At 64.0% G+C, this 27,007-nt stretch overlaps 2 protein-coding genes across 9 annotated transcripts in view; both read right to left on the reverse strand.

Moving 5' to 3' along the window:
• Positions 1–6,592, reverse strand: part of BAIAP3 (BAI1 associated protein 3) — a 14,154-nt gene extending 7,562 nt beyond the window's left edge. For all 7 annotated transcript variants that reach the window (XM_081791769.1, XM_078440290.2, XM_081791772.1 and 4 more), the window contains exons 1-8: positions 6,498–6,592; positions 2,177–2,317; positions 1,887–1,974; positions 1,667–1,747; positions 1,184–1,291; positions 711–770; positions 507–573; positions 210–405 (exon numbers count right to left, since the gene is read on the reverse strand). In XM_081791769.1, coding sequence (XP_081647895.1) covers positions 210–405; positions 507–573; positions 711–770; positions 1,184–1,291; positions 1,667–1,747; positions 1,887–1,974; positions 2,177–2,307 — 731 coding nt within the window. In that variant the 5' untranslated portion in view covers positions 2,308–2,317; positions 6,498–6,592. The remainder of the gene's footprint in view (positions 1–209; positions 406–506; positions 574–710; positions 771–1,183; positions 1,292–1,666; positions 1,748–1,886; positions 1,975–2,176; positions 2,318–6,497) is intronic.
• A 5,607-nt stretch (positions 6,593–12,199) lies between these two features.
• UBE2I (ubiquitin conjugating enzyme E2 I) lies at positions 12,200–25,514 on the reverse strand. Of its 2 annotated transcripts, none has more exons than XM_060648020.2 (7): positions 25,367–25,514; positions 20,470–20,546; positions 20,196–20,279; positions 19,081–19,153; positions 15,281–15,390; positions 15,063–15,142; positions 12,200–12,816 (listed from the first exon to the last, which is right to left on the reverse strand). In XM_060648020.2, the coding sequence occupies exons 2-7, from the start codon at positions 20,533–20,535 to the stop codon at positions 12,753–12,755; spliced, it is 477 nt and encodes a 158-aa protein (XP_060504003.1). In that variant the 5' UTR covers positions 20,536–20,546; positions 25,367–25,514; the 3' UTR covers positions 12,200–12,752. The 2 variants fall into 2 exon arrangements, with proteins under 2 accessions (XP_060504003.1, XP_060504002.1); XM_060648019.2 differs by lacking the exon at positions 25,367–25,514 and adding an exon at positions 24,715–24,920.
• Between the last annotated feature and the right edge of the window lie 1,493 nt (positions 25,515–27,007).

The following is a 27,007-nucleotide window of genomic DNA, read 5'->3' on the forward strand; positions in this document are numbered from 1 at the left end:
ATCCTGACTGTGAGGCCCCCGGGGCATGGCACCTCTCTCTGAGGCGATTTCCTCCTCTGGACAGTGGTCACGTGAACAGCCCCCGCTCGGGTCCCTGGGGCAGGCACAGTGTGGCAGCCACCGGCCTGTGTCCTCAGGACATGCTCTGGCCCAGCAGGCAGCCCCCCTTGCCCGACCGCCCTGCCGCCCAGCTGGGCCAGGGCCCTTACAAGACGAAGTTCTCCTTCCAGACAGGGTTCAGGGTGCTGCTCTTGACCTCGGTGACCTGGATGCACTTGGCCGGGAGCGGACCCCCACGCTTGCTGCCTTTGCGGAAGCTGAAGCGCTGCTCCGTGCGCGGCCCTGGCTCCCGGGGGGCACCCGAGGCCGGCAGGATACCCAGCATGCAGTACGGGTCGCTGAAGCCTGAGACACATCGGGCGCCTCAGCCGCCAGCCCTGGGCCCTCCGTCCCTCCGTGGCCACCAGACCCGGGCACAGCCGAGGTCCAGGCTGGTCCCCACTCACCATTGGGGTCTTTGGCCAGCAGGTTCTTGGCACGCATGACAGAGACTTTCAGGGCATACGTGGGGGCCTGTGGGCAGAGGGTGCTGACCGGCCTCTTGCAGAAGGCTCGGTGTGACCGCGACAAGGCCCTGCTCTGTGTCCTCCCCACCCCGAGCCCTAGCACCGCGGCTGGCCAGTGTCTGCCCACGTGGGTGGCAGCCTCACCTTGGCCTTCTTCACACGCTCAATGGCCTCAGCGTGCTCCTCAGGGCTGGTACCAAACACCTGTAGAGGGTGGGCCGGTGTGAGGGCCCAGGTACCCCCGAGGCAAACCTGGCCATTGTCCTGGGGGCCTCCCGGGGCAGAGGAAACACACACACACACAGAGGAGGAGGAAAGATCTGTTTATCTGTCGGTCCATCCTCTGGGTCCGTTCCTCTGTCGGTTTGTGCTTTCTACCCTTCTTTGTGTGTGTGTGTGTGTGTGTGTGTGTGTGTCCCCATCCCTCCATCCTCCCGGGCACGCCTACCAGCGCATACATGTGTCTGCACATGCACGTGTGGGTATGTGTGTGTTCCATACGTGGGGCGAATCTGTGTGTGTTACATGGCTGATGATGATGCCTCCAGGCAGAGGAAAGGGCTCCCCTGACAAGGCACGGCCAGGCCAGCAGGGAGGGTGGGGCCGGTGGGGCTCACCTGCTGAAGGTAGCCCAGTAGGGTCTCCTGGTCATCCACCTGGTCAGGGCCCATGGTCCCTGCACGGTAGAGGACTGTGTACAAGGCCTCCTCATAGAGCATCTCCACCTGTGGGTGGGGCGGGGCGCACACCCTGAGTCCCAGCCGCCCCATCCCCGTATCCTTCAGCCCCAGGCCCTGAGCCCTGGCCACTGGGGGCCGGGGCTCCTTGGTTCCACCCCCTGTATGCCTGGGAGGGGCGGGGGGGGGGGGGCAGTCCTCAGGAGCTCCCCCCACTGGCAGACCGCAGTCCCAGCATCAAGACCTTTGCACCTGCTGGGCCCTGCACTGGCCCCCTGAGCTCTGCTTCCTACTGGCTTGCATGGGAAGTCCCGGCCCACTCACCCTTGCCACCTCTGGTGTCCACCCTGTCCCCAGATCCTGGGCCAGGCCCATCTTAGGTGCTCCCAGACCCTCCCTGGGGCCACGCCCCCTCCCCCTTACCTCCTCCTGGGTCAGGGCTCTCAGGCCACGGCTGGGGTCCACGGGCTCAGCAGGGGCTGGCGAACCGCTGCGCAAGAGGACCTGTGAGGAGCACTGGGGTGAGGGTCTAGAGGGGGGAGGGCCCCAGGGACGGCGGGAGTCGGTTTGAGGGGTGGGGGCCCGCTGCAGAGGGGGCTGGCGGGGAGGCCCACACCGGGCAGCAGCTCTGGGCCATCCTCACCTCGGGGCACGGCAGGCCCTGTCTGCCCTCCCCCTTCTTCAGAATGAGGCGCATGTGCGCGAAGAACTCCACGCCGTCCCCGGGCTTCCTGCAGGGAGAGGCCAGGCCTGAGACCCGGGCCCCCCGGCACACACCCGCCCCCTGCCCAGGACCAGCTGCCGGCCGTGCGCCTCGAGGGGATTCCCCGTGTCCACACATCCGGGGACCCAGCGCGGCGTCCACGGCGCGCCCCGCTCTCCCAGCTCCCCCGGGGACGCGCGACGGTGCAGGCTTGGGCGCGGAGCACCCACCAAGCCCCTGCGGCCGGCTCCGGGGGGTCAGCGCTGGTGGCGGCCGGCTCTCCCTCGGCCCTCCGGCGGAAGGTGGGGCACGCCTGCACCTGCCGCAGCACGCTGCTCTTGATCTCCAGCAGGGTCGTCATGGCCGGCGGTCTGCGGGCAGAGCGCACGGCTGCGGCCCCTGCACGTCCCAGCAGCACCGCCGCGCCGGCCCCAGAAACCGCACCGGGTGCACATCGAGCGGCGGACGGATCCGCCAGAAGCGCACACGAGCCGCGTTCCTGACGGCGCAGCCTCCTGGCCTCCGCGGGGCAACGGGAGCCTGAGGCCCTGCGACTCGGCTCCCGTGCTGCACCGCGCTGGGCACCCAGGGGCCACCGGGGGCCGCTCCCTCGGGCTCCCTCAGCCTTCGTGTCCCATCTGCAAGACATCCCTGCGGGGCCGCGCCGGGGACGGGAGGAGGCTGCCAGGTGGTGGTCAGGCTGGCACGGTCCGGGCTTGTCACCGGTTGCTGCTGGACTTCACCGCAGAGGGCCCCTACTGCCACGCTCCCGCCGCCCATCTAGGGCTGGGACCCCTGGCTGTGTCCCGGGGGTCCTAGGACCGCTCAGCAGCAAGTGCCTGTATCTCCTGGGCGCTTTGCGAACGGGACGGAGTTGTCGGGGAGGGGTGGCCTGTAATGGTCCAGTCTGGGGCCAGGGCAGGCAAAGGTCCTGCAGGAGGCAACCCCTCCCCAGGACTCCCAAAGTCCTCATCCTGCAGAGGAGCTTGGGCAAGAAGAGGCCACCGTGCCTGGGGCCTTCCTCGAGACCCCCTCACCCCGAGTGGCCAGCATGCGCAGGAGGGGCCGCTGGCGAAGTCCTCACCCGCCCAGCACAGCCAGGGACAGCGCCCCATCCTCTCCCTGTGGGCGCACTTGCACACCTCCCCCTGGGGCCACAGTGTCCCCTGCAGACCCCGGAGGAAGGGCAGGAGGACCACTAAGCAGCCGTGGGCCCTCGAGCCCTGCTCCTGCTCAGCCCTGACCAGCCCAGGCACCCGACCCCTTCCCTGGTCCCGCCAGGGACCCGCCTGTGCCTCCCCAAACCCCAGGGTGGTCTTCGTGCACCCCTGCTGAAAACTAGCAGAGGAAAGTGCTGACCCCCCACCCCGCTAGGCTGAATCTGCCCCTCGGTGCCCACCTTTCGGACTTCCCTGCCCCAGGATGTCAGCCTGTGCCTCCGCACAGGACATATCATGCTCCCTTCAGGGTACCACAGGGCCTTTGCACCCACTGCCCTGGTCCCCTTCCCTGGTGGTGCCCACTTGTCCACTCACTGAGGGCCCCTCCAGCCCAGGCACAGCCGTGCAGAGAAGCACTGTCGTTTTCACTGGACAAAACAGGAAATGGGGACTCAGCCGGCTCCAACTATACCTGCCCCCGATCTCATGGGCAGTTAGCGGTGGGACAGCCAGGTTAGACCCAACTGTGCCCTGTGTGCCCAGGCCAGCTCCCCAGGCTGTGCCCGCCGTTTGCGGATCGTGCCCGTGTTCCTGCACATCTCTACTTAAAAGTCTGCTCCCTCCTCCTTAGAATCCTGTGCCCTGTTGGGAGCGCTGGGGCCAGGGCAGACGGCACCTCATGAGTCCTACAGATTTTGTTGAACAAACCGGATGCCTGCTCCCAGCTGTGTCTGTCTGCCTCTCACTGGTCCCTGCGCTGCCGTCCCTGCTCAGGCCACCACTGCAGATGGCACATCCTCCTACCCCCTGGTGCCCCAGCCCTGGTTCTACGGAGCCCCGGGGAATGCTGGGCTCAGAGGGTCTCATCTGATCAGACCCGAGAGCTGGGGACAGAAAGGACAACTGGCCCATGGCCCTGAAACGAGGCCCCCACCTTCCTCGTACTTCTTACTGCCTCCCCCGGGAGCCTCCCTTCAAAGATCGGGAGGATGTGTGGACGGGGCTCAGCGGCTGGGGCATGTGGTTCTGGAAGCTGTCGCCCCTACCGCCAGCAACGAGGTCCTAAGGGGACGGGCATCAGGGCACCCCCCTCCTCTCTAGCTGTGGGGAAGAGGCTGCTACCCCCCCGCCCCGGCCCCCCAAAGCAAGGGAGCAGCCACTGCTTGAGCCGTTGCCAGGGCAACCGCCAATTGCGTCTGCGTGTGACAGGGGCTACAGGGGCTCACGGTCCCAGAGACAAACGTGACGCAGGAACCAAGCGGCCTGAGCCGCAGAGACGGGGTGTCTTTGTGGCAATAAAACGTTCAGGGTAGAGGGGGAGCCACCTCACCTCATAATCACAGCCCCCAAAAGGCCCCAAGCTGAGGCCCCGGGGTTAGGTGCTTACTCAAGGCCACAGAGCCAGCAAGTGGCCGGGGATGAACTCCACTCTGTGGTGCTCAAGCTCTAAGCTCCCGGCACACCCGACTTCTGGGGGTCCAGACAGGCTGGCTCCCCCTCCGTGGGGCTCCCTCCCTCAGCCCACGGGCCGGATGGGGGCAAAAGTGGCGTCTGGGCACCGGTGTCTGGGAGAGATGGCTCATCCCTGGGTGCCCAGACACTCCTCCAGTTGCCCTGGAAACCCCTGGCTGCTGGGGCACTGATGACGTTTCTGCACCAAATGGCCTGGGCCCCGGGAGCCAGCCAGCACCTCACTCAGAGCCGCACCAGCGGTGGGTGCGTGGCTGACCCCCAGGAAGCACTTGCTGGCTGCAGGGACCCTCTGCCAGCCCCCGACAGAGCCCCTCCTTGAGCTCTCCTTGTCTCTGTCCCTTCTGGCCCCGGGCAGCAGCACACAGCAAAATGTGTCTGTAGCCTCCACTTGTGCCCGGCCACCAGGGCCAGAGCGACTGCCCGACGGACAAAGTGAGGCTGGCCAAGGAGCTGAATGCCACACTGGCACTGGGGCCAAGCCGAAAGTACCACCTTGTCCCCTGGCCGTCTTCAAGACCCAGGGTGAATGGGGAAAGACAATTCTGCAAAGTTGGTATCACCGTCCCGTTTCGCAGCCCGGGGCTGGGCTGACCCGCCTGGAGCCAGGACTCAAAGCGAGGGCTGTAAGCCACACCCGTCTCCTGTAAGCCCACCTGTGGGCTTAGGTGGCACCAAAGCGGGTGAGTCTAGGGGCACCTGAGCAGAGCCGGATGTATCTCCCTAGTTAGTGTCCCCCGTGGCCACCTGGCCACCCTCACGATGAATAAACACCTTGATAATAAACACTCAGAACACTAGGTCCCTTCTTACCAAAATCTGGTCGCTGGTGAAGCGAGGGCAGGGGTCCGTTGATGCTACCCTGGGTGTGTACGGGCAGTGGCAGGATGTCTGGCCCCACATTCTGGTCTCTGTGTCACCCTCTCAGCCTTCTCTTCCCAGCCAGCCACTCCCTTCACATTTTTTTTTTTTTTACTGGATTTCTCACTGTCCTGTGACTCCCTAGACAGTGCTCCCCTGCACACAGCTCAGCAGCCGTGTCCATCACAAATGCTGCTCTCTGAGATCTAATCCCAACCCAACCCCTGGGGAGATGCCTGGGAATGATTTTAAGCGAGCTCCGCAGCTGGACCTGAAGCCCTAGGAAATCTGAGATCAACTGTCAGGGGCTACCTAGATGCTTCTAGAATGAACGCATGAAAAATGAAATTCTCTGTCCGTTCTTCCTCCGAGGCTCCCTCCCCCGCTCTTTACTCACCGGTCTCCACCGTGATGTCCCCCCTCCCTCCCCTCCCGTCCCCCTCCTCTCGGTGCTCCCCGCGGGAGCCTCGGGGGTGGGGGCCCCCAGATCCGTCGAGGTCCTTCCCTCCCTGATGAGCGGGTGGTCGCGGGCAGGTCAGAAGCCTGGTAGGTGCGTGTTGTTTTACACCATTCCGACCCGTGGAGGGATTTTGTGGAGACTAAGGGTCCTACGGGGACTGGCGGCAGGGTGGCGGGGACTGGGCACTGGGGGCATCTCCCCCCGCCCCGGCCCCCGGCGGGTTGCCTGGGAAACCCCGCGGAGGGTCTCTGAAGTCCCTGGCCGCAACCCACCGGCGGCCTGCGCCTGGCGGGGATGGGGGCCACGGCGTCGTTGGGTGGTGGTGGTGGGGGGGGGGGGCTCCTGCTGCCCGCCTCCTCGATCCCCGCCCGCTCCGGCGTTCTTGGGGACGCGGGCCCAGAGAAGGGCCCGAGACCGTCCCTCCGAGCACGCGCCGGCTTCAATTTCCCCGGAGCCGAGGGAGCGTCTTCGCGACCTCCTGCCGCCCTCCTCCTCGGGGGGCCTCCCCGCGCCCCCTCGGGGTCCGCAAACGCAGGAGCCGGACCGGGCGCCGGCCGCAGGAGGGGGCGCCCCAAGGCCGTCCAGAGGCCGCGCACTCACCGTGGGCCGGGCCGGGGGCGCGCGGTCGGGGGCTCCGGAGATGCCGCGCTCCGCACCCGCTCCAGAGACGCCAGGCACAGCGCGCGCTAGCAGCCGCGCCGAACCCTGAGCGCTGCGGGGGCGGGGCCTGGCGGCGGGGCCCGCCCCAGCCCCGCCCCCGCCGCTCCCGCCCGCCACGCCCCCGCCGCTCCCGCCGCGCGCGCGATCCCCTCCGCACCCAGGCCGCCCAGCGGGTCGGGCCACGAAGCCCCCTCCCCTGGGGGGGCGGGGCGGTCAGCCAAGCCACCGGTAGGCGCAGAGCGGGGAGCAGGTTCTGCCGTGTCAGGACCCCGTCCCCTGGGGACCCTCGGGAAGCCAGAATCACCGAAACCGCATCAGACAAGCCCGGGCCGCAGCGAGGACTTTTCTGGAAGGGCTGCGCAGCCATCTCGAGTCGCCCTCCCAGCCCAAGCGCTGACCCCACCGCCAGCCTGCGGGGTGCAGGGGTGCTGCAGGCACCAACCCGGGACGCGCCACAACCACCCCGATCACCACTTGGGTGATCCTCCCGGTGGCGCAGGTGAGGGCTCTGGCGCCACCTGCAACCTCAGGCCTGGGCGGGATGCCCCGCGCGCACCCTTCCTAGCCCACCCTGCACTCCCTCTGAAATTTGAGCCAGCACCACACTGTGTTGGCCTGCAGAGCTCGTTAAAACAGATTGTTGCGCCAGCCCCAGACCTGCTGATGCCAAAAGTCTGGGCTAGGTAGGGGTGACCCGTCTGCATTTCTTTTTAAGTTTATTTATTTGGGGGGAGGGTGGGGTAGCTCGAGAGGGAAACCGAGAATCCCAAGCAGGATCCACCCTGTCAGTGCAGAGCCCAACGCCAGCCTCCAACTCACCAAACGGCGAGATCGTGACCTGAGCTGAAAACTGAGTGAAAACTGAGCCACCCAGGTGCCCTCATCTGCGTTTCTAACAAGTTCCCGCTGGTGCTAGAGGTCCTGGAAGGAACGTGGAGGTTCTGGAGCTGTCTGAGGGGCGCCGGGTCCCCCGATCCCCGCCTTGCCTCTGGCTGATCTTGTTGGATCATCAGGGTACCTTGTATTTAGAGGATCGACAGATTTGGAGATGTTTTTAACTCAGAGGACCTCATCGCTAATGTGGGACCCCAGGCAGTGTGGGACACAGAAAGGCCCAGAGGGGAGGACAGTTTGCTCGGGGGAGGCCAGGGGTCAGCCGAGCTGAAGGAAGGGCCAGAGGCTGGAGGAACAGGTTTCCAACAGCTGCACACAGGGAGGCAGCCCGTCCGCCTGTGAACACCTGTGCCTTTTATTTCGTGGTGCGGGTGGGTGGGTGCGGGAGTGTGGGAAGCCCGGGGTGGGGGAACCAGGTGCTTCCTCTATCACCCCAAGCCGGAGTGGACACTGTTCTGATGGGCCACCTCCTGTCTCAGCTCCTGGGTTCAGACCCACACACGTGCAAGCTGCCCTCTGCACATCTGTACTGGAGGAGACACCGAACTATGGCTGGGGGGGGGGGGGGTGCGGGGGCAGCACCACAGGGCGGATTCTCCTTCTGGAAGCTCTGTCTCCAGGCCCTGCCTCCATCCTGACCCAGCACAGCCAGGCAAATGGGGGCAGAAGGGTGCAGGGGAGCGAGAGACCAGCCACCCCTCGGCTTCCTTCTGCACGAGACGCCGAGGCAGGAATCCGGGAGGGGACAGTTACCATTCTTCCCCGGGGACTGGCGGGTCCTGAGCCAGGATCTCGGTGCTGATGCCCTCCCCTCCTGCAGTCTTTCGTCAGATTCTGCCAACCTGTTGGAACAAACACAGGCCTGGTTGCCATGGTGATCATCGTGGCTTTGGGGTGAAGAGATTCTGCGGCTGCTGTAAACAGGAAGTTAGGAAGGGCAGCTGCCAGGGGAGGGTCCCCTGCCCTCACCCCCATCCAATGCCCTTTGGGGAGCAAGGGACTGGAGGCCAGCACCGCCGAGGTTTCAGGCCTAACACTGCGGCCTGCTGGGGTGGAGGAGACCTTACGACCGTCCTTTACAGATAAGGAAACTGAAGCCCAGAGAGGGAAAGAGCTTTTTCAGGGCCACACAGCAACCGGCTGGGTTCATAGCCCAGCTCTGGGCCTCAGTTTCCCTTTTTTGTAAAATGGACATAGTATGCACCTGTCAGTGAGGGGGGTTCTCAGTGAGAAGCTAGTACTTGACCATGGTCACAGCAGGCTGGCCCTCCAGGGACTCAGTTCCCGCCTCCGTAGGTTGGGGGTGACTCCACAGTGGGGAGAGAGGCCGGGAGCAGGCAATGTGGGACATGCACTTGTCACAGCAGGAGTTGGGCACAAAACACTTCACCTAGAGGGTCAGGCGGCTGGGACTGACCCAGGGGCTCACACCTTCTGGGCTTTGGGCAGGCAGGGGAGTGGTTTCCTCCATGGGGCCAGGGGAAAACCCCCAGGCTCCAGATGGATGGCCGCTGGAGAGCAGGGAGAAAGGCAGCACAGGAGGTGAGGGGGTGTCTCTGTAAGGCCACCTCACCCTTGCGGCGCCTGGCTGGCTCGGTCAGTGGAGCGTGCGACTAGTGATCTCAGGTTGTAGGTTGGAGACTCACGTCGCATGTAGATATTAGTTAAAAAACAAAATCTTGGGGTGCCTGGGGGGCCTCAGCTGGTGAAGCATCCAACTTCAGCTCAGGTCACGATCTCACGGTTTGTGGGTTCAAGCCCCACGTTGGGCTCTGTGCTGACAGCTCGGAGCCTGGAGCCTGCTTCGGATTCTGTGTCTCCCTCTCTCTCTGCCTCTCTCCTGCTCGTGCTCTCTCTCTCTCAATCAAAAATATACAAACATTAAAAATGTAAAAATAAAATCAAGTAAAATAAAATCTTAAAAAAAAAAAATACATGCTTGACCTGATGCCCTCTGGTGGCAGACCTTGGAATTGCAGGCATAGCCTTCTGGCAGTAAGGCTCCTCCCACCGCTCCCACTGGCACTGAGGCACCTGTCAGAGGCCTGCAGGAGTGGGGGTGGGAGTGGGGCAGCCTAGGAGAATTGTGGGGGCTCACCCAGGGACTTGGCCACGGCGCTGACTGCGGGAACCTGTCCCATCACCCGTGCCATCCTGGGTGCTTCTGCCAGCAGAAGAGGTGGCTCCAGGTGGGAGGGGGTCTGGCCCCTCACCTGAAATGCTGGCTCCTGGGGCCCAGTTGCCAGCACCCGCACAGGCGACGCCTGTGCAGGACCAGGGTGGTCCTGGGTGCCAGGCCTGGCAGTGGAAGGGGAGCAGGCCCACACGGGGCTTTGCGGGTCTCTGTGAGGGAGGGCGACCTGGCTGCAGCCCACTGTCCAGTGTCTGTCCACTGAGCCCGAGCGTCAGCTTCTGGCCCAGGGGCAGGTGTGCCGGCCCACCCCGGAGGGGGCGAAGGTCGTGTGTGACATCAGAAGGCAAAGCTGGGGGAGTTGAATACCCAGCATCACTCTGCACGATGGGGGCCCAGGTTCTGGGGCTCCAGGAGTGGGAGGGGCAGCGTTCAGGAGCGTGGTGGCAGGTCACCTGGGAAGGCAGAGACCAGGAAGGGAGGACCTAGGCCCGGGCCCTGCCAACTTCCTGGGGTCCGGACAGCAGACGGGGCCAGGTGCTCCAGCCCCTGTCCACCCCGTGGTCCTAAGCCAGCCTCCTGGGCCAGGGTCAGGGCCTCTGCAGGTGGGGTCACAGGGTCCGGAGGTCTCTGGACGAGCCTCACAGGCCACCTTGCAGAACCCCCCCCCCCCCCCTTCTGTCTCAGCACCAGGGCCAGCCCCTCCCTGCTGGAGCAGGCTCAGACTGGTTCGAGCCAGCCCAAGTCAGCGCTCAGCCTGGCCCTCCAACCTGGCAACTCGTCGTCATGGCAACCTCAAAATGGAGGCCGCCCGTCCACAGAGCCCAACTCGAGCTGATGCGAACCAGGAGGGTTTGGGGCGGCCCAGTTAGGGAATGAGGTGGCGCTGCTCGGTAGACAGGTGTGAGCGCGCGGCAGTGGCCTGGGCGGGACAGTCCAGGGAGGCCAGGGGGACTCTCGGGGACCCACAGCCCGTCTTCCGGTGGCCGGCTTGTCCCGGGAGCCCCAAGGTGGGGCTGACACGCGGTCAGGGTCTGGGCACCTGAGGACTTCGACGCCCTTTCCTGTGGAGGCCCGGCCCGGGGTCCCCAGGAGGGACACCCTCCTCCGGCGCCAAGGGTCAGCACGGGATGTGTTCCCTGCCTTCGCTGCCCACGCCTGGTCCCAGCGGGGACGACAGAGGGGACCAGCACCCACCACCCCCACGCCCCCCCCGCGCGAACCACCGAGGGTCTGACTCGAGGCCAGCGGTGGGGCAGCCCGCGTGGCACAGGGCAGGAAAGGACACAGCCTGCAGGCAGCACTTGTGGAAATGTTTTAATTAGAGGATTCTCAGATACAGTGGTTAACGTATTGCCCACAATTCCTTACTAAGTATCAGGCGCCTCATGCCGGGAACAGGCTCTTCCCTCACAGCAGAAACAGGACGGGCACAGTCCCTCCTTCCCCCGTTACAAGAGTTACATCTTCGTTAAGCCAAGGACTGTGGCACAAGAGGACATTTCATTAGTCGAAGTCATGACAATTTGCTAGAAACATCGATTACTTCAGAATGCTTTAACTAGAAAATATATTGAATTTCCATATATATTAACCATATACACGTGTGGCTATTACTAAGTGTAGTTGAGTCATTACAAAATAAGACATTCTGGGAGAGGCTTCGCACACACACGACCCGGCTGGGTCCCCCGGGGGGCCCTCCGCATTAGAAAAATACATCGCCAACAGCAAGCGTCGAGCTCAGCTACATGTCCAGCCGAGCAAGCGAGCAAGGCACTGGGACCGCGGGGCCACGCAGGCGCTGTGGACGGGGGCCTCACGCGGCCCCCCCCCCCAACCCACTGCCATCCTGCTGCCTGGCGAGTCGAGGTGCCCTTCCTGACCGAGGGCCCTGGCGACCAGCTCCCGCCCCTTCGGGGACCCGTCTGGCCCGGCCGGGTCCCTGCACCGGAGCCACACAGGTGAGCCGGCCGGGAAGGCGAGGCCAGCCGGCGCAGGGCAGGCTCCGGGCCTCCCGTCTACTCCGCACCGTGCTCCCTGGGACCAGGAGGCCAAGGCCCCGCCTTGCTGGCACCAGGCCCCGGGGTACTGGGCCTGTCCCCCTCTGCTCCGCGGCACCTCCCGGGTGGGCCCAAGTGAGCAGGTGGCCAGCTCTGGAAGCTGCGCGGCAGGCTCAGCTTCTGGGGTGCTTTCTGAGAACAGCCCTTCAGGAAAAAGGAAGCGCCCGCGCACAGTGGCCTCGGACCTGCCTCCGGGGCATCCTGACGCCCAGGACCCCCCCAGGCAGGGTTCCGGCCAGTGCCCGCGCACGGTCCTCCCTGGGGCCCGGAGGACCTCGGACCGGCCAGTGCCAGCTCCGGGAGGCTCCGGACGCCAGTTCCGCCCTGACCAGACCCGCCCTCTGAGGAGCGCAAAGACCCGGGGTCGGGAGACAACCCCCGGGCACACACCTCCTCGTACACGGCGCTCCTCACAGGGCCCGGGCCGAGCGCCGCGCGGGTCCAGGCGCAGCCGAGCACGGCAGCGAGCTGGGCGCCGGCGACCTGCAGCCGCGTGGGGGGCCGGGCCCCGCGAGGCCGCCTCCTCACGCTCTTAATGACGATAATGCCACGAAAACCTTTATATAAACAGTTTATTTACTCTAAACAGCAACACAGACAAAACGCCATATAGACACAAAGGAAGTGATGCGGGAACGAGACGCCGGCTGACTTTGGATCTGAGGCTCGTAAGCAACACAACCCAGGGTGCGCGGAGACCGAGGCGGGAGGGAGGCCAGCTGAGGCCGGGCGTAGCTCTACACTGTGGGAAGCATGCCTGCATCCGCGAGCAAAGGAAACTAGGAAACTAGCTCCTCGGGGCTCATCGAAGTATAAAAGTTTATAATTTTACAGCAGTTGAAATACTGACATCAATATTAAAATAAAAGCAAGTTTTACATAACAATCAAAAATACAAAAGACTGAAGGAAGAGACCCTGTATGAAAAACCGGGCAATTCAGCGAGTCGAGGACTGTGTACCGGTGGCGGAAATGGAAAGTGGCGCCCGCCCAACCCTCCCCAGGCGACTAGTAATTGAACAGAGCAACGTTAGGTTTGCAAAAATGTTGTAAACAAGTTCTTGCCAGACCAATCCCTTCCTTCTTACGCTGCCACGCGGTCGCCGCTTATGAAGGTGCAAACTTCTTGGCCTGTGCTCGAACCCTCTTCTCATACTCCACTCTGTTTTGGCTGAGAAGGTCAAGAGAGAGACACGTCAGCAGGTGCAGCCCCCTCGGGGGCCCAGGGCCGGGCGGGCTCGGAGGGCGGCTCGCGGTCAGGAAGGCCTGGGGCGGGGTGGGGGTGGGGGGAGGCAGCGAAGTTTACGAGTCTGACCGGCCACCGGCACCTCTCGGTTTGAAACCATAGCGACGGTTCTGGAGAGAGAACCCAGACTGCCGGGCACCATTCTGCTGGCCAGGCGGACAGGACTTGGTGCCAGTTTCCCCACGGGGCTCCAGGGGACCGCCATGACCTCCAGGGCTGGTCTGGGACCCCCCCCCCCCCCGCCCCAAGGAGCAGAGGCACAGCACGCGTCCAGCGGGGACGCACCTGGGAGTGTGCAGTGCTCTCCGGAAGAGAGGGGTCCCTCCAAGCCGTGCTCTCCACAAGCGTGCCTCTCAGGGCGCTGCTCTGGGTCGCCTGTGGCCCAGGCCCCGGGGTGTGCGGGGGCTCCCAGGGTGGAGGGACAAAGGGCCATGAGAGCCGAGGAGTCGAGGCCACAGGACAAGCCTCTGTTGCTGGGCCACGCCACGTGAGCTCCCACCCCAGCCAATAGCCTGGCCTGGCCCCGGGGCCCCCCGGATGGAGGCAGCTGCCTAGGGGGCTCTGGAAGGAGCTAGAAGGCAGTCAAGTCAGCTCTGAAGTGCTCCAGCGCACGCCGCTGGCGGGAGAAATCGTAGAAGACGAGGGGTGGCGTGACGGGCAGCCAGGAGCCTGGGCCCCGCGGGGACGACCCTCAGCGGCCCCAGGCGAGCGGCCGCCCACCCTGCAGCGCCTGCTGCTGCCCCGGCAGCTATGGACACAGGCACAGAAAGGCCGCCTCTCACAAGTGGCACCATGGCGCCCGTGGCCACCACCGGCCACAGCAAACATCACCCCTGCAACGAGGCGCACGCCAGGACCGGCAGCAAGTTCTTTGAAGGCCACAGAGACCTTGGCTTTGCAGACCATTTGGTCTGTCGTGAGAACTCTGCGTGTACTGTCATGAGTGGCCTCACAGAGGCCTGGGCCAGCGGGCCGAGGCAGACAGAGGTCGTGGTGACCTCGCACAGCGCCCGGCCGGGGGCGGAGAGCAAGGGGACGCATCTCATGAGCCACTGGCACACAGCTGCCAAGGGACCACGTGACCTCCAGCCGAGCCACGGCAGGAACACGCCCCTGGGGATGCGGGCCTCGCCCCGCCTGGGCCTAGGGACCTGAGCCATCAACTGCAAGCTCCTGCCCGCAGGCAGGCATCGGACGTCTAGCCTGCTGCTCGGGGCGGCCAGAGAACGGTCCTGCCCTCGGCTTTCACCCTCTGCACCCACGGCTTCCAGAAATGTCCCCTGGAAGGAACACGTCCCTGCCTGACCTCTACCCCGTATGCTAGCCCTGCAGGTCCCAGAGCCCCGCTCCAGGCCTAAGCCCCACCTCCCAGACCAGCGGGGTAGCTGGCTGGCAGGGCCAGGGGATGCCGGACCCCACAAGCAGGAGGCCTCTGCCCTGCTAACAATCCAGCCAGGCTCACAGCACCAGCTTTCAACTTGTCGCCCACCCTAAGACACACCTGGCCTTTCTCCCTCGGCACAGGTGGTAGACACTGGCCCACGGGACTCACCGGCCACCACAGTGCCACACAGGGAAGGGCTACTCCCCGATGGCCCACACGCAGGCCCAGGAGGGTGTGGGAAACAGGGAGGGCCACAGGAGAGCCGTGACGCGAGATCTGGGGCCTGGGGAGCTGCGCTACTGGAAACGCCTCCTTTGGCAACCGCACCTGGGGGCCCTTTCCTCTGCGCCGGACTGAGATTCACCAAACGCATGGTCTGCCCAGCCACAGCTTCTCAGGCACAAAGTGGCCAGCAGAGGCCCATGTCACCTGACCTTCACCTCCTGCCACGCCCCACCCCGCCCAACAATACCGTGGCCACGCCAGCCTTCGCTCACCCATTCTTGCCCACCACAGGCCCTTTGCACCTGCAGCTCCTGCTGCCTACAGGGCCTGTCCTGGTTGCTTCCTGGCCTCAGACGCTTCCCTGGCGGCCTCACTCGGTCTCCCCGTTACAGCTGGTGTCTCACTGCCTTTCGAGAAGGTTGCCGGGAGTGGCAGGAACTGTTCTCCCACCCACAGCCAGCCTGCGGCTCCCCCTTCTTACGGGCTGCCCGGACCAGACTTCCGGGGAAACGCATGCAGGCCAGCGAGTGGCCACACCAAGCAGCGCCAGACCGCTACTAACCAGTAAATCGTGTAGGCCTCTGCTTGAGCTGGGTCCTGGATATTTGGTTCATTTAGAAGTTCCTGTATTCCTAACAAGATCTGTGTGAGAGACAAGAGAACACAGGGGTCAGCGGTTTGAAAGGCAAGCTTTTCTGGGACATCGGCCTCGGCCTCAGATAAAGACCACAGGCCTCTGGCCCCACAGGAAGGCTGAGGCCAGCACCCTGCATGCCGTACCTGCTTGATCGTGATGGCCGGCCTCCAGTCCTTGTCCTCCTCGAGGATGGACAGGCACACTGTGCCCGAAGGGTACACGTTCGGGTGAAACAGCGGTGGTTCAAATTTGCCTGGACCACAGGGAAGAAGGAAACGTGTTTCTGGCGGCAGCGGTCGTCTGGCAAGATGATGCAATCTCCCTGCACCAGGGCGACCTGCTGCCACCAGGCATTTGGCGAAGGACGGTGGCCGTGAGGTGGCAGTAGGTGGGGGGCGGGGGCAGGCGTGCACCTTTCCCGGACTGGGAGGCGAAGCCATGTGCTCGCCCGGACCCTGCCTCCCGACAGTGGGCGGATGGAGCCGAGTCCTGGGCATCCCCACCCCTCACGTCCCTCCCCAAGTCAGCACAGCAGGTGAGGACGGTCCTGGGGGGACGGCTAAGGGCAGAAACTCAGAGGCCCTTCCAAACAACTGGCCATTTTCAAAGCACATCATTCTGCTCCAAAAAGAGAGGCTCTTAGGATCCCACATTCTTTCTTTTAAAAAACAAAAGTTCCTTCTTTCTAAAAAACGAACACACGTAGGAAATCCTACAACAGAGAAGAGCAAGAAAACTGCCTCAAGCTCCCCGGGGACCGTTCACCACAGCTGACAGGGTAGGGCGTTCCTCTCTGCTTATCCGGGCACCGACCCCTCTTCTTCTCTTCACTTAAAAACGTTAATTACGCCCCGAAAAGTACGATGGGTCTCACGCAGCTCGACGGAACTCCCGAACCACCACCACCGCCCGGAGTCTCCCAGAGACTCCCCCCGGGCCACCAGGGTCCAGCCTGCGCCCTCCCGGCCCTGCGCTCGCGGGTCACACGCGCAGATGTCCACGTGACGCCGCCAGTCCATCCGGCCCCGAGGAGGTGCTGCCCACCGCCAGCTCCCACTGCTTCACGATCCCAGACCCCCGGCAGCCTCACGGAGGTCAGCCGTCCCCGGGGACTCCGGACGGCGAGCACCTTCACTCACTGTGACGCACCGGCCGCTTCTTGGAGAAACTCCCGGCCACGTCTCCCGCCCGTTAATCCCGTCTGTCTCCGGACTTGTGGGCGTGCTGCACACCTTCTGGCTCGAGCCCCCGCAGGAAGGGCTCTCGGGAACCTGCTCCCGCCCCGAGCACGCCTTTCTGCTCTTTGAATTCAGCTTCTTCCTCAGCACAAGTCCCTGATTTTAATTTCATCTGGGCGGTCAATCTCTTTTCTCACCTAGGAAAGCACAGCCGTGGCGGGCACGGCCTCGCCCAAGCCCCTGTCCCCGACTTCTGCTCACCGCTGGCTTCCTCCAGTCAGAGAAGCCCCTGCCGAGACCCCCTCCGCCGCAGGGCCGGCCGGTGACTTCCTGTGCGGCTCTGCTCTTCCGCATCACGTTGGGAGACGCCCCGTGTCAGGTACTTGCAGGCCCTCCCCTCCAGCTGCTGTAGACTGTCCCCCAATGTTTACCCATTCTTCTTTTTTGGATTTTTTTTAATGTCGGAGAAATGAGGGCTGCCTGGGTGGTTCAGGTGGGTAAATGTCTGACTTCGGCTCAGGTCACGATCTTGTGGTTCGTGGGTTTGAGCCCTGCGTCGGGCTCTGTGCCGGCAGCTCAGAGCCTGGAGCCTGTTTTGGATTCCGTGTCTCCCCCTCTCTCTGCCCCTCCCCTGCTCGTGCTCCATCTCTCTCTGTCAAAAATAAGCGTTAAAGTTTGACAGAGTGAGCGAGCAGAGGGAGGGGCAGAGAGAGGAGAAGCAGACTCCATGCTGTCGATGCAATCCCAGCAGAAATCAAGATCGGAGCTTAACTGACTGGGTCCCCGGGGTGCCCCCGCCCATCTTTGGATCGGGGACACTTGGCTGCCTCCAGCTTCTGGCCACTACAGATGGGGCTGCCGTGACCAAGCTGGTCCCCACCTGCGGTGAATGCGCGTGCGCGTCTGCTGAACGCTCACTTGAGCAGAGCAGCCGGGTCCTGGAGAGACCCAAGTTCAGCTTCCGCAGACTCAGGGGACAGCTCTCCAGGGGAAGCGGTGCAAATCCGCACCTGCGGTGGGGTCTGAGGGCCCCGCTGCTCCGCCCCTCTGTAGGGGAGGACGTCGGCACCTCTTCCCACGCTGCGGGCACAAGAGGGGACAGCCTCCCGTGTGGCCCGACAGCGCCTGCGGTTTCCTTACTGATGTGCCGACGCCCTTTGCGCTTCAGGGTCACTGCTGGCGGGGGGGGGGGGGGGGGGGGGGTGTGCTCCCATGTCTCTCCCTCACTGGCTTCTCCTGGTGAACACGTGGTGCTCAGTGTGACGTAGCCCCGTTAGCAATGTTCTGCCTACGGGGCCAAAGCACTGTCTGTGCCTCGCTGCTGAAATCTACCAATCTTCTTCTAGAAGCCGCACTGTTCCTTCTTTCCACTGGACGTCAAGATTCATCTGGAAGGCTACCTGGCGGGAGGGGGGGGGGATTCCTGTCTCCTCCGCAGGGATACTCTGTGGGCCCGGTCCATTCGCCGGACTAGCCTTGCGCCCGTGTCACAAACACGTGGCACGTGTGGCCTCTGCCCGGCAGGCCTGCGTCCCACTCACCGAGTCCCCGTAGCAGGTCTGTCCGGTTTACATCTTGCCCATCCCGCTGACGGGTGTGGGTGCCCATGGACCGACGCGCCTCAGCCCCGGCCTCCCCGACCACCCCCGGGCACTCTAAGGGCCGCGGCTACTCTCCGTGCTCCTGACTTCTAGAATCTGTGTGACAATTTCCACAAAAACTTCCACACTTGGATTTGATACTATTGTAAACGGTCGGGGTCAAACACTTCCGTTTGTTGCAATTACATTGAAAATAGGTTTTTGCAGGTTAATCCTTTATTGCACAACCTTACCAAAAAGATCTAAAAAGAAAGGCGAGACCATCTGCAGCCCGTCTTCCCTTCCTGCTCTTCGGCTGGGATTTTTGTTCTTGCCTTGTCAAGTCCGCTTGGAATTCAGGTATCAAGCTGAACACAAGTGACGAAACCAGCCGTGACCGGTCTCGTTTCTTAATCAGAGCTACTATTCAACGCAATACCTCCACGCGGCAGAAACAATTCAAACAGCAAAGAACCAGCCAAATGAAAAGTCTCCATCCCAGTGGTCACCCTGCTAATTATCCATGTTTAAAACTTTTCTGCTAGATGCCGTTATGACGGAAAACGTTCTACCTTTTCGAGTTACTAACCCAAGCGTAGATGTTTACGTATAGCCGTTCCCGGTGGCCACGTGCTGTGCGGGACACTTCTCCACACAATGAGGCACGCCTTAACTCACTTAATTAACCAACCACGGACCAGCTTTGGTGGTTTCCAGCTGCAAGCGGGGAGGAATTTGGTGCTCCTCCCGTCCTGAGTCTCACGAAAGTGCACTTCGATGACATAACCGTAGCACGACGTTAAAGACAGCCTTGGCCTTTTCTTCCCACGGCCTTCTCCGGAGACTTATCCATCCAGGCGGCACGCGGCCAACAAGTTGGATGTGGAGTGTTAACAAACGGGCACGGTGACAACGGGTCAGGGAAGGAAACCCTCCGAGAGGTGGGGTTCCGGACTGTGGTCCTTGTGACGCCCCTCCCTAGCGAGGGCAGACAGTGGTGGCACCTTATCCCCGACAGGGACTGAGGGCCAGGAGCCTCCCGGTGGATCACAGCCGGCACCCGAGACTACGTCCGCCACGTGCACCTGGCTCCAGTCCGTGGCCTCCAGGGGTCAGAGCCCCCGGGGCCGCCGCACGGCGAACGTGGGGAAGCAGACGGAGTCGCGAGGGCTTCGCTCTACTTACATTTTGGGGGTGAGGATGGGTAGTCGTCCTTGAAAAGCATGCGCAGTTTAAACAAGCCTCCTTCCCACGGGGTCTGCGGGGAAACGAACGTGCAGTCAGGCGTGCCGCCGGCCTCCGCCGCGGGCTGAGCCCAGGAGGAACGGGCCTCTGCCGCATGCCCCCAGCACCGCCCCACAAACCGACCGGCTGTCCCCACGACGGGACCGCGGGGGCTGCCACGGGCCCTGAGGGGGCCGGAAAGAGCCATCCCCGTAGAGGAGCGTGGCGGGAGCTAGGCTTCTGGGAAGACAGGCGGGGGCCGGTAGGCCACCCCCCCGTGACCCAGGATCGGGGGTCAGGATCTCCACCTGAGCGGCCCCTGTCGCCAGCTCCACCAGCACAGCCCTCCCCAGCCTCCTCTGGGAGGGACAAGGCCACGGCGCACCTGCCTCGGCCTCAGACGATGGGCCGAGAACGGGCTTAGCAAAGGCAGAGGTGCGGGCCCCGCCCTCCACGGAGCCGTGACAAACGGAGAATGCAAACCACATCGTCCGCGGACAAAGCCGAGTCCTAATCCTGCCAGCTTAGCATCGGGCGAGGAGGCTGTCAGGAAGCACCAGGCTGAGCTCACGCAAACGCCACGCCATGGGTGGAGGGACGTGGTGGCAATAAGGCGATAAGACCTGGGCGTAACCAGGACACCTCAGAGGTCTCCTCTCGGCTTTGGGGTCACCCAGAAAGAGCCGGATGTGGGGCTGCTGGAGACCCTGACTCCCAAATGCTTCAAATACGCTAGCCCTGACTGGACCCCCCGCTACCTGCCCCAGGCTCAAAGACCGCCAGGTCGAGCGTCACTATATCCTGGCTACTTCAGCTGCAGCGGGTTTGAAGGACAAACGGGAAGGCCCTTCCTTCCGTCTGGGCCCTTCTCCAGCGTGTCCCAAGGCTCCTCTTCCCTGAACACGCAGCAGGGTCTGGCCCCCGGGCTCGGTGGGGGTACCACACCCAGCCCCTCCTGCAACACAGCTCCTTCTTTCTGAATTAAAGCTGACTGGTGGGGGAGGAGGGGAATCACCTGTCACCCCAACCCTGTCCCCTCCCCCGGAGAAGCAGGTCAGCAGAGTGGCGCCCCTTACCCCTTTCTTCCCGGGAATGGCGCACTCCCAGTTCATGAGGTTCATCGTGCCATCGGGGTTTTTTGTTGGGACAGCCACAAAGCCCTGAGAGAAAACAACCACACAGGCACATCAACGCCCCGGCATCTCATTCCTCCTGCTTGCACAACAGTCCTGAGACTCCCAAGGGCACCCTGCGCAGAGTGTGTAACAGAGCAGGCGTGATGGGGTTCCCGGGTTCCACCGGGGGAAACCGCCCCCCCCCCGCTACGCACAGAAATAAAGCTTTCCTTACAAACGGGTGGTCCTTTCTCCAGGCTTTCCTCTCCTGGGCCAGTCTGCTGAGGGCGATCCCCGACATGTTCAAAGTCCCTGCAAGAAACCAGGCAGAGCACGCGGTTAGGACAGGCAGAGTGCAGGAGCCGTCCGCCCCTCCCCTCGCTCACCCAGCTTGACACAGACCGGGCTCCCAGCAAACCGCCCAGCCTGGAGTCTGCCCTGGGCACCACGTCCCCAAGGGCCGACCCCGGCCTCCTCCCACAGGCGGCTCTCCAGGAAAGAGGGAGCCAGGATGCTCCGGAGACCCAGAACACCTCCACATGGGGCCCCTTCCCTGTGAACATCCCACCCCCAGGGGCCACGGCACAGGCCTAGGTATGTGCGGTGCAGGAAGGGTTCACCAGCATTCCCAGCAGACGCCCGCACACCTGTCCTGCCCTCTTGTCACACTGCAGAGGGCTGCAGCGACAGGGTTCCCACCGTCAGTCTCCACAGGAAAGGCAAGGACTCGGTGGGGATGTCCAGAGCACTGCCTGAGGACCGGGGGGCGGGGCCAGGGCAGTGGCAGACCACTCCCCTCTGCCAATGCAGAGATTGGGGGTGGGGGGCATCACGCCCCCGGTGTAGAATCAGGGGCTCACAATTTAGATTCAGGTCTGGCCAAGAGAGTAACTCTTATTCTTGAAACCAACCGAGTAGAAAGGTGCCCCAGGTCAGACAGCAAGCCCACCGCGTTGTGCACAAGTCCCTAGACTGCAACTGGCCCACAGCACCCGACCCTCCTCCATCCCCCCTGCTTTCTCACCCCACCGCACCTCCCCATCCACTGGCACTCCACGAACATCAGAGAGATCAGGGCTCTTCTCCCATTTACTTCGGGAAAGTCAGCGGGGGTGGGGGGTGGCCAGCAGGACCCAGGAACCCCTGGGGAGAAGACGCCCGGGCAGGCCCAGAGGTAGGCAGTCTGCCCGCTGGGCCCGCCAGTCCCAGGAGTGCTGTGGGAGTGGGTTGCTCAGAGTCCCGCTTCTGGGTGTCAGGTCCCCCAGCACCTCCAGACCACAGACCCCCAAGGCCTGGTGCCTTCAGGGTCCCCACTAGTGGCCCAGAGCCCCCCCTACCCCTGCCATCCGCTTGGCTCACGCTCCCTGCGGGGAGAGCTGCCTCTCAGGGTCTCCAGGCTGCTGCTCATCCCGCACAGCCTAAGAGGCCGGAGCCCCAACTTCCCTCTACCCTCAGAGGTCACTAACCTTGCTAGAGAATTTGGCCTTAAGTCTGTCTTCAAAGTCCACGGAAACATAAACAAGGCTTTAACGAGACAAAAAGGGAGTCCCCTGGCCTGTCCCGACCCTCAGCCCCTCAGCCTTCCAAGGAGAGCGTCTCCTCTCTGCTCTTGTGGGTGAAAGGACCACACCTCACATTCCTGAGGACAACAGGGGCGCCCTCCACCGGGTTCAGAACCACCTTCCAGCCACGACAATGCATGACAACGCGTGAAACCAGCCCTGCCTCCCGGCTCAGGCTCACCCACCGCTCCCGGGGCTCGACACAGACTCGGGACGACCAGAAGTGAAGATCCAGAAGGTAACGTGCCTGTTAAGCATGGAGCCTCAACTCGAACCCGGCTCACGTCCCCCTCTGCCTTCCGGGGGACGGCCTCCTCTCGGCTGCTGCCGCCACCCACCCGTCGGCTACGCCTGTGCAAACCCCCCCGCCCGGCTCAGGCTGACCCTCACCCGCCTCAGCAACCCAATCCAAATCACACCCTTCACCCCCGCCACCCCGCCGGCGCGCGGGAGCGGTTAGGCCACCAGCTCAGCAGAGGCAGGCCCGGGTGGTGGTGTCACCTGGGTGCGTGTCAGAAACAAACGTCCCCAGGCCCCGTGGCCATGAGCCGGGAACTCTGGGTGGGGCCCAGCACTACAGGTTCGGGAGGCTCTTGGACAACTGTGTTCCCAGGAAAGGGGCAGGAGGGGCCTGGGCATCAGCACCGCAGCCTCCGGGGTCATCCATGGGCCCGGGTCTCAGGAAGCCGGCTGAGGTGTGACAGACACACCACCAGACCAATCAGATGGGGTCCGGTACTAAGAAAGTTTATTTCTGTTATCGTAAGAAAAAGCAAAAGTCAAAAAGCAAAGTCCTCCACTCAGGAAACTGTCAGCATGACGTGACCAACGGGCTGAACCCCGGCCACCACCTCAGGCTGTGGCACTGACCCCAGAACACCTTGTAAATGGGCTCCAACCTTCCCTGACTGCAAAATTAAGTCCAAAATAGACAGCACCATGCTGGGACCCCAACCAGAACTCCTCTCTGTCACCGCTCCGTCCCAGGGCTCCGGCCTGCCCTCTTCCTTCCCCGTCCCTGTGCAGACCTGACTGCCAGGAGCACGGTGCTATGGGGGTTTGGGACCTCGAAGGGCAACACCTGGGGGACCTCCTTCACTGGACAGCACACCTGTCTGGAATATTTGTTTGGGACAGAGGCGGAGGCCCAGGGAGCACGACAAGGCGGGGGCAATGATCCTGAAGACGAGGACCTGGGCTTGCATGAGGTGGACGGAGTACCCTCAGGGAGCCAGGGCACAGGGGAGCACAGCCCAGTCTGTCTTTAAGGTGCTCTCTGGCCAGAGGCCGGCAGGGACCCTGACACCTGAAAATCTTCACTTCCCCAAGTTTCTCAAACCCTTCACCTCAACGGGCTCTTTTGTATGGAACCTGACCCAGCACCAAGCTGGGTCAGTGGAAATGCCCTTCTCTGCAGAAGCCCTGAGGGCACGGGACACTCTGGACTCTCAATCAAGTGCCCGCGGCCCCATGCCCCCCACCGTCCTCGGAGTGATCACTGTGGCAGCACCCCCCCCCCCCCCCCCGGGAGGACAGCACAAGTAGGCAGGACGCTTCTGCAGAATTAACCCACACAGAGCTTCGGTGACCGAAGGCATGCGAGGTCCCCAGTGAGTCTGAGCTCAGCCAGGCAACAAAACAGGTCTGTGAAACCACAGGTCAGGGCTCCCCACAGCGAGGAGCCATGGACACCGACAATCTGGGCACTCTGGAGGGGCTGCGATGGGGCTGGGCCAGGGGGGCGACCCTGAGTGCCGTCTGCTGGCTCACCGCGGGTCACAACCCTGCCACGGGCCACCTCTTCTGCCCTGAAGAGCAGCCAGAGTCACCTAGTCCTAGGGCCCGGCTGCATGTGCTTGTCCCGGTTTGTGGAAGGTAAAGAGGGCTGGGCCCACCAAGGTCCCTGCAGTCCCCTCCTCGGGGGTGGCTGGTGGACCCGGACCGGGCACCAAACTCGGTTTGTGCCATCGGGTCGCAGAGCGTCAGGTGCCCACCTGCACTGTCCCAGGCAGAGACCTGGTGCTTCCACTCCCACTGGCCTCCTGCCGCCAGGACAAAGCAGCCAGTTTGTTACATTTTAACCGCAGCGCGGATCCGCTCATTTCAGAGTCCCAAATCCACCCGCCAAGCTAAGAGAGCCTTTTCCGCAGCTTTAGGCATCAGGAGAGCGCCTCAGAGCAGCAGGCAGGAGCCGGGGGGAAGCACAACCTGGCACTACTAGTCACAGCCTGAGGGACCAGAGGCCAGCCTGCCACCTGCCTCCAGGGCTCCCACTGTGGGCTGCACCGGAATGTGCTCTTCTCAGATCCCGATCTGCTACCGGAGGGCACAGAGCTGAGCACCTCCATCCTCAACTTTCCCAACAAAATGGGGGAAGGCACTAGGAGCCCACAGGCTGGCCCAGGAGGAAGCAGATTACGGATGGGAAGCTGTGGACCACCTTTTCCCACGCCCTGGGGGTGGGGTGGGGCGGGAAACTCGGCGCACCTGACACAGGTGCCTGCGGAGGCTGCGCTTCCCTGCTGTCTCCCAACACAGCTCCCAGGACCCCAGGCTGTTCCCGAAGCAAGGTCCCTAATGCCAGGACTCACCGGACAAAGGTCCAACAGCAAGAAGAACTCATCCCTAACCTCCCCCGCTGCCAAAGACCAGAGCAAAGCGAGACAAATTCAGGATCCGTCTTCCTTTTCGGTGAAGCTGACGCTCTACCCAAAAGCCACCTTTTAAGTGTTTCCTTAAGAGCGAGAAACACTTAGGACTACAGACTTCCAAAACAAACAAAAGGACAACTTCACAAACCGAGGAACCGAGTACATTTTCAAACTACACCAGCCGAACCAAGTGGTACCGATTTCGGGGCAGCTGCAGGCCACGATCAGGAGCCCGGCTAACCATCCCCTTCGCTTCCTCCTACTCACGTTAACTACCAGTTCCGACCTCCGTTCGATGGCTACAAAGCAACCGCGTACGAAAACTCTCCCTCGAGCGCAGCGCTAACGTCAGGGAGGGATCCCACCAACTGCAAGCGGAGCTCTTCAGAGGCACAAGAAAACTCAGACTGTTTTGGTTTCTCGACCCCCGCCAAACGAGCCGGCGATGTTGCAATCCCCCACTTTCAACTCTTTCTGCCGTGCACGCTCGCCCCAGCTGCCAGGCGCCACAGGTCTGTGTGCAGACCGTGACCCCGGAAACGAATTTCCCTGGGGCGGAGAAGAGCCCCGGCGGCGGGGCGGCCCAGGCTCGCGTCCCTGTCAACAGCGGCCGCTGCCAGCAGCACCTCGGGGACGCCGCCGAGCACGCGCCAGGGGGCCGTTCTCTCCGCTCCCGAACGGGGCGCGCGGCGGGGGGCCGAGGGGCCGGCCCGACGCGACCCCAGGCCCGGGGCCGAGGCCGCACGCCCGTAGCTCCGAGGAGGACCGGTTCCGGGGAGCGGGGCCTGCCCGGGGCGGGGGCGCGGGGCAGGGCCGGGGGTGAAGAGGCGCCCGCTCGGCCCGGGCCCGACGGCGGCGGAGGCCCAGAGCCCGGCCCCCGCCCGCGCCTCCCGCCGCCCGCCCGCGCCCCCGCGCTCACCTCGGGCGGCCGCGGCCCGGCGAGCGAGGCGGACGAGGAGGAGGAGGAAGCGGCGGCGGCGGCGGCGGCGGCGCTCCCTTTGTCTCGGGACTTCCCTCCCGAGCCCGCTCCGCGCGCAGCCCGAGCGCTCCGAGGACCCCGGCGGGCGGGGCGGGGCGGGGCCTGCGGAGCCTGCCCGCCGCGCGCCTGCCCCACGCGCCCCCGCCGCCGCCCCGCGCCCCGCGTCGCCCGCGCCGCCGCGCGCCGCCCGCCGCCCGCGCCCTGCTGTCGCGCGCTCGCGCCCCGGGCCCTGCCCGGGAGCGGGATCCGAGTGCGGCTTTCCAGTCAGGCGGCGCCGCGGACACCTGCGCCCTTAAAGGAGCCGCGTCCCCGAACGGAGGGAGCGTCTACAAACTCCCCCTCGCGATGCGTGTGTCCACTCGAGGACACGCCGGCGGGCAGCGGGGCCAGGGGGAGGCCGAGATCTCCAAGGGCTCCCCGGATGCCGTGCGGGCAGCTCTCCGGGCACGGGTCCCGGAGGTCTCCTTGGGGCTGGGACCAGGGGCCGGGCGGAAAAGATCACCGAGGCCTAAGGATCCCCTGAAGCGTCGCAGCACGGTGACGGTCCCCCAAGCACGGCGCCCTGTGAAACCCCTTGCAATTGGTCAGTTCCGGGCCCTGGGCGGGGCGTCCGTCGAAGCCGCCCAATGAGTTGACCCGGTACAGGAGGCCGAGTGCCGGCCCGACCGACGGGAGGAGTAGTGCGGATACTCCCTAACCCGGGGACTGGCTGGGGGGGGGGGGGGGGGGCGGGGGGCGGGGCGCCGGGGCTGCCTGCGGGTGGGGGAGGGGCGGGCGGCCCGCAGCGAACGCCGGCCCCTCCCGGTCTCGCCGGGCACCTCCCCGTCGGGCGCGCCTCGCTGCCCAAACCCCAAGCTCACGGTGGGGAGCGGGTGCCTTCCAAGGTCAGCCCGCTCCGCCCGTGGGCGCTTTGGGGTCAGGGAGCCGGAGGTGTCTCGGGTCCCCACCCTGGACAGCGGCCGGTGGAGGGCACCTGGGCCAGGCTGCCCGGCATGGGGTGGGGGGCGCTGGACAGCGGAAGCGACTTGCATTCATTCACTCCTGCTTTCCCTCCCTTCCCCTCTCCTTCCCTCAGAACCCCCTAGTTGGCCCTGTGCCGAGGCTGCCAGCTTCCCCCGGGACCTGGGACCACAGGTCCTGTGCCCACCGGATGCTCAGTGCATGTGGTTCCAGACGTCCTGTTACTTGGGGAGTAAAATGAGGGCGTCTCACAAGCCTTCAGATGGCAGGGGGAGGGCGGTGTCCCCTCGGTGTGGTGGCTGGGCATGGCTGGGTTGGGGACGGGTTGTGCCTAGGTTACCTCCCCATCAGTAATGGCCCGTAGGGCCTGGCTACGGTGACCAGGTCCCAGGTGATAAAGGCCAGAGGGCCTGGCTCCCTAAGCAGAATGTGAGAATTCCAGGTCTCTCCCAGACTCTGAATTCCAAAGGGGCTGCCCACTCCTGGATCCCCTCAGTGACCCAGCACGGGCCTGGCCTGGGGATGCTGCTCCCCTCTGCCCCTCCACCCAGGCAGCCGCAGGTCTCCACCTTGGGTGCCAGGATCCTCAGGGGCTCCCCGGAGACACCTGTTCTCTGGGGC

The sequence above is a fragment of the Panthera onca genome, chromosome E3 (genome assembly GCF_046562875.1).
Source record: "Panthera onca isolate mPanOnc1 chromosome E3, mPanOnc1 haplotype 2, whole genome shotgun sequence".
Classification (NCBI taxonomy): Eukaryota; Metazoa; Chordata; class Mammalia; order Carnivora; family Felidae; genus Panthera; species Panthera onca.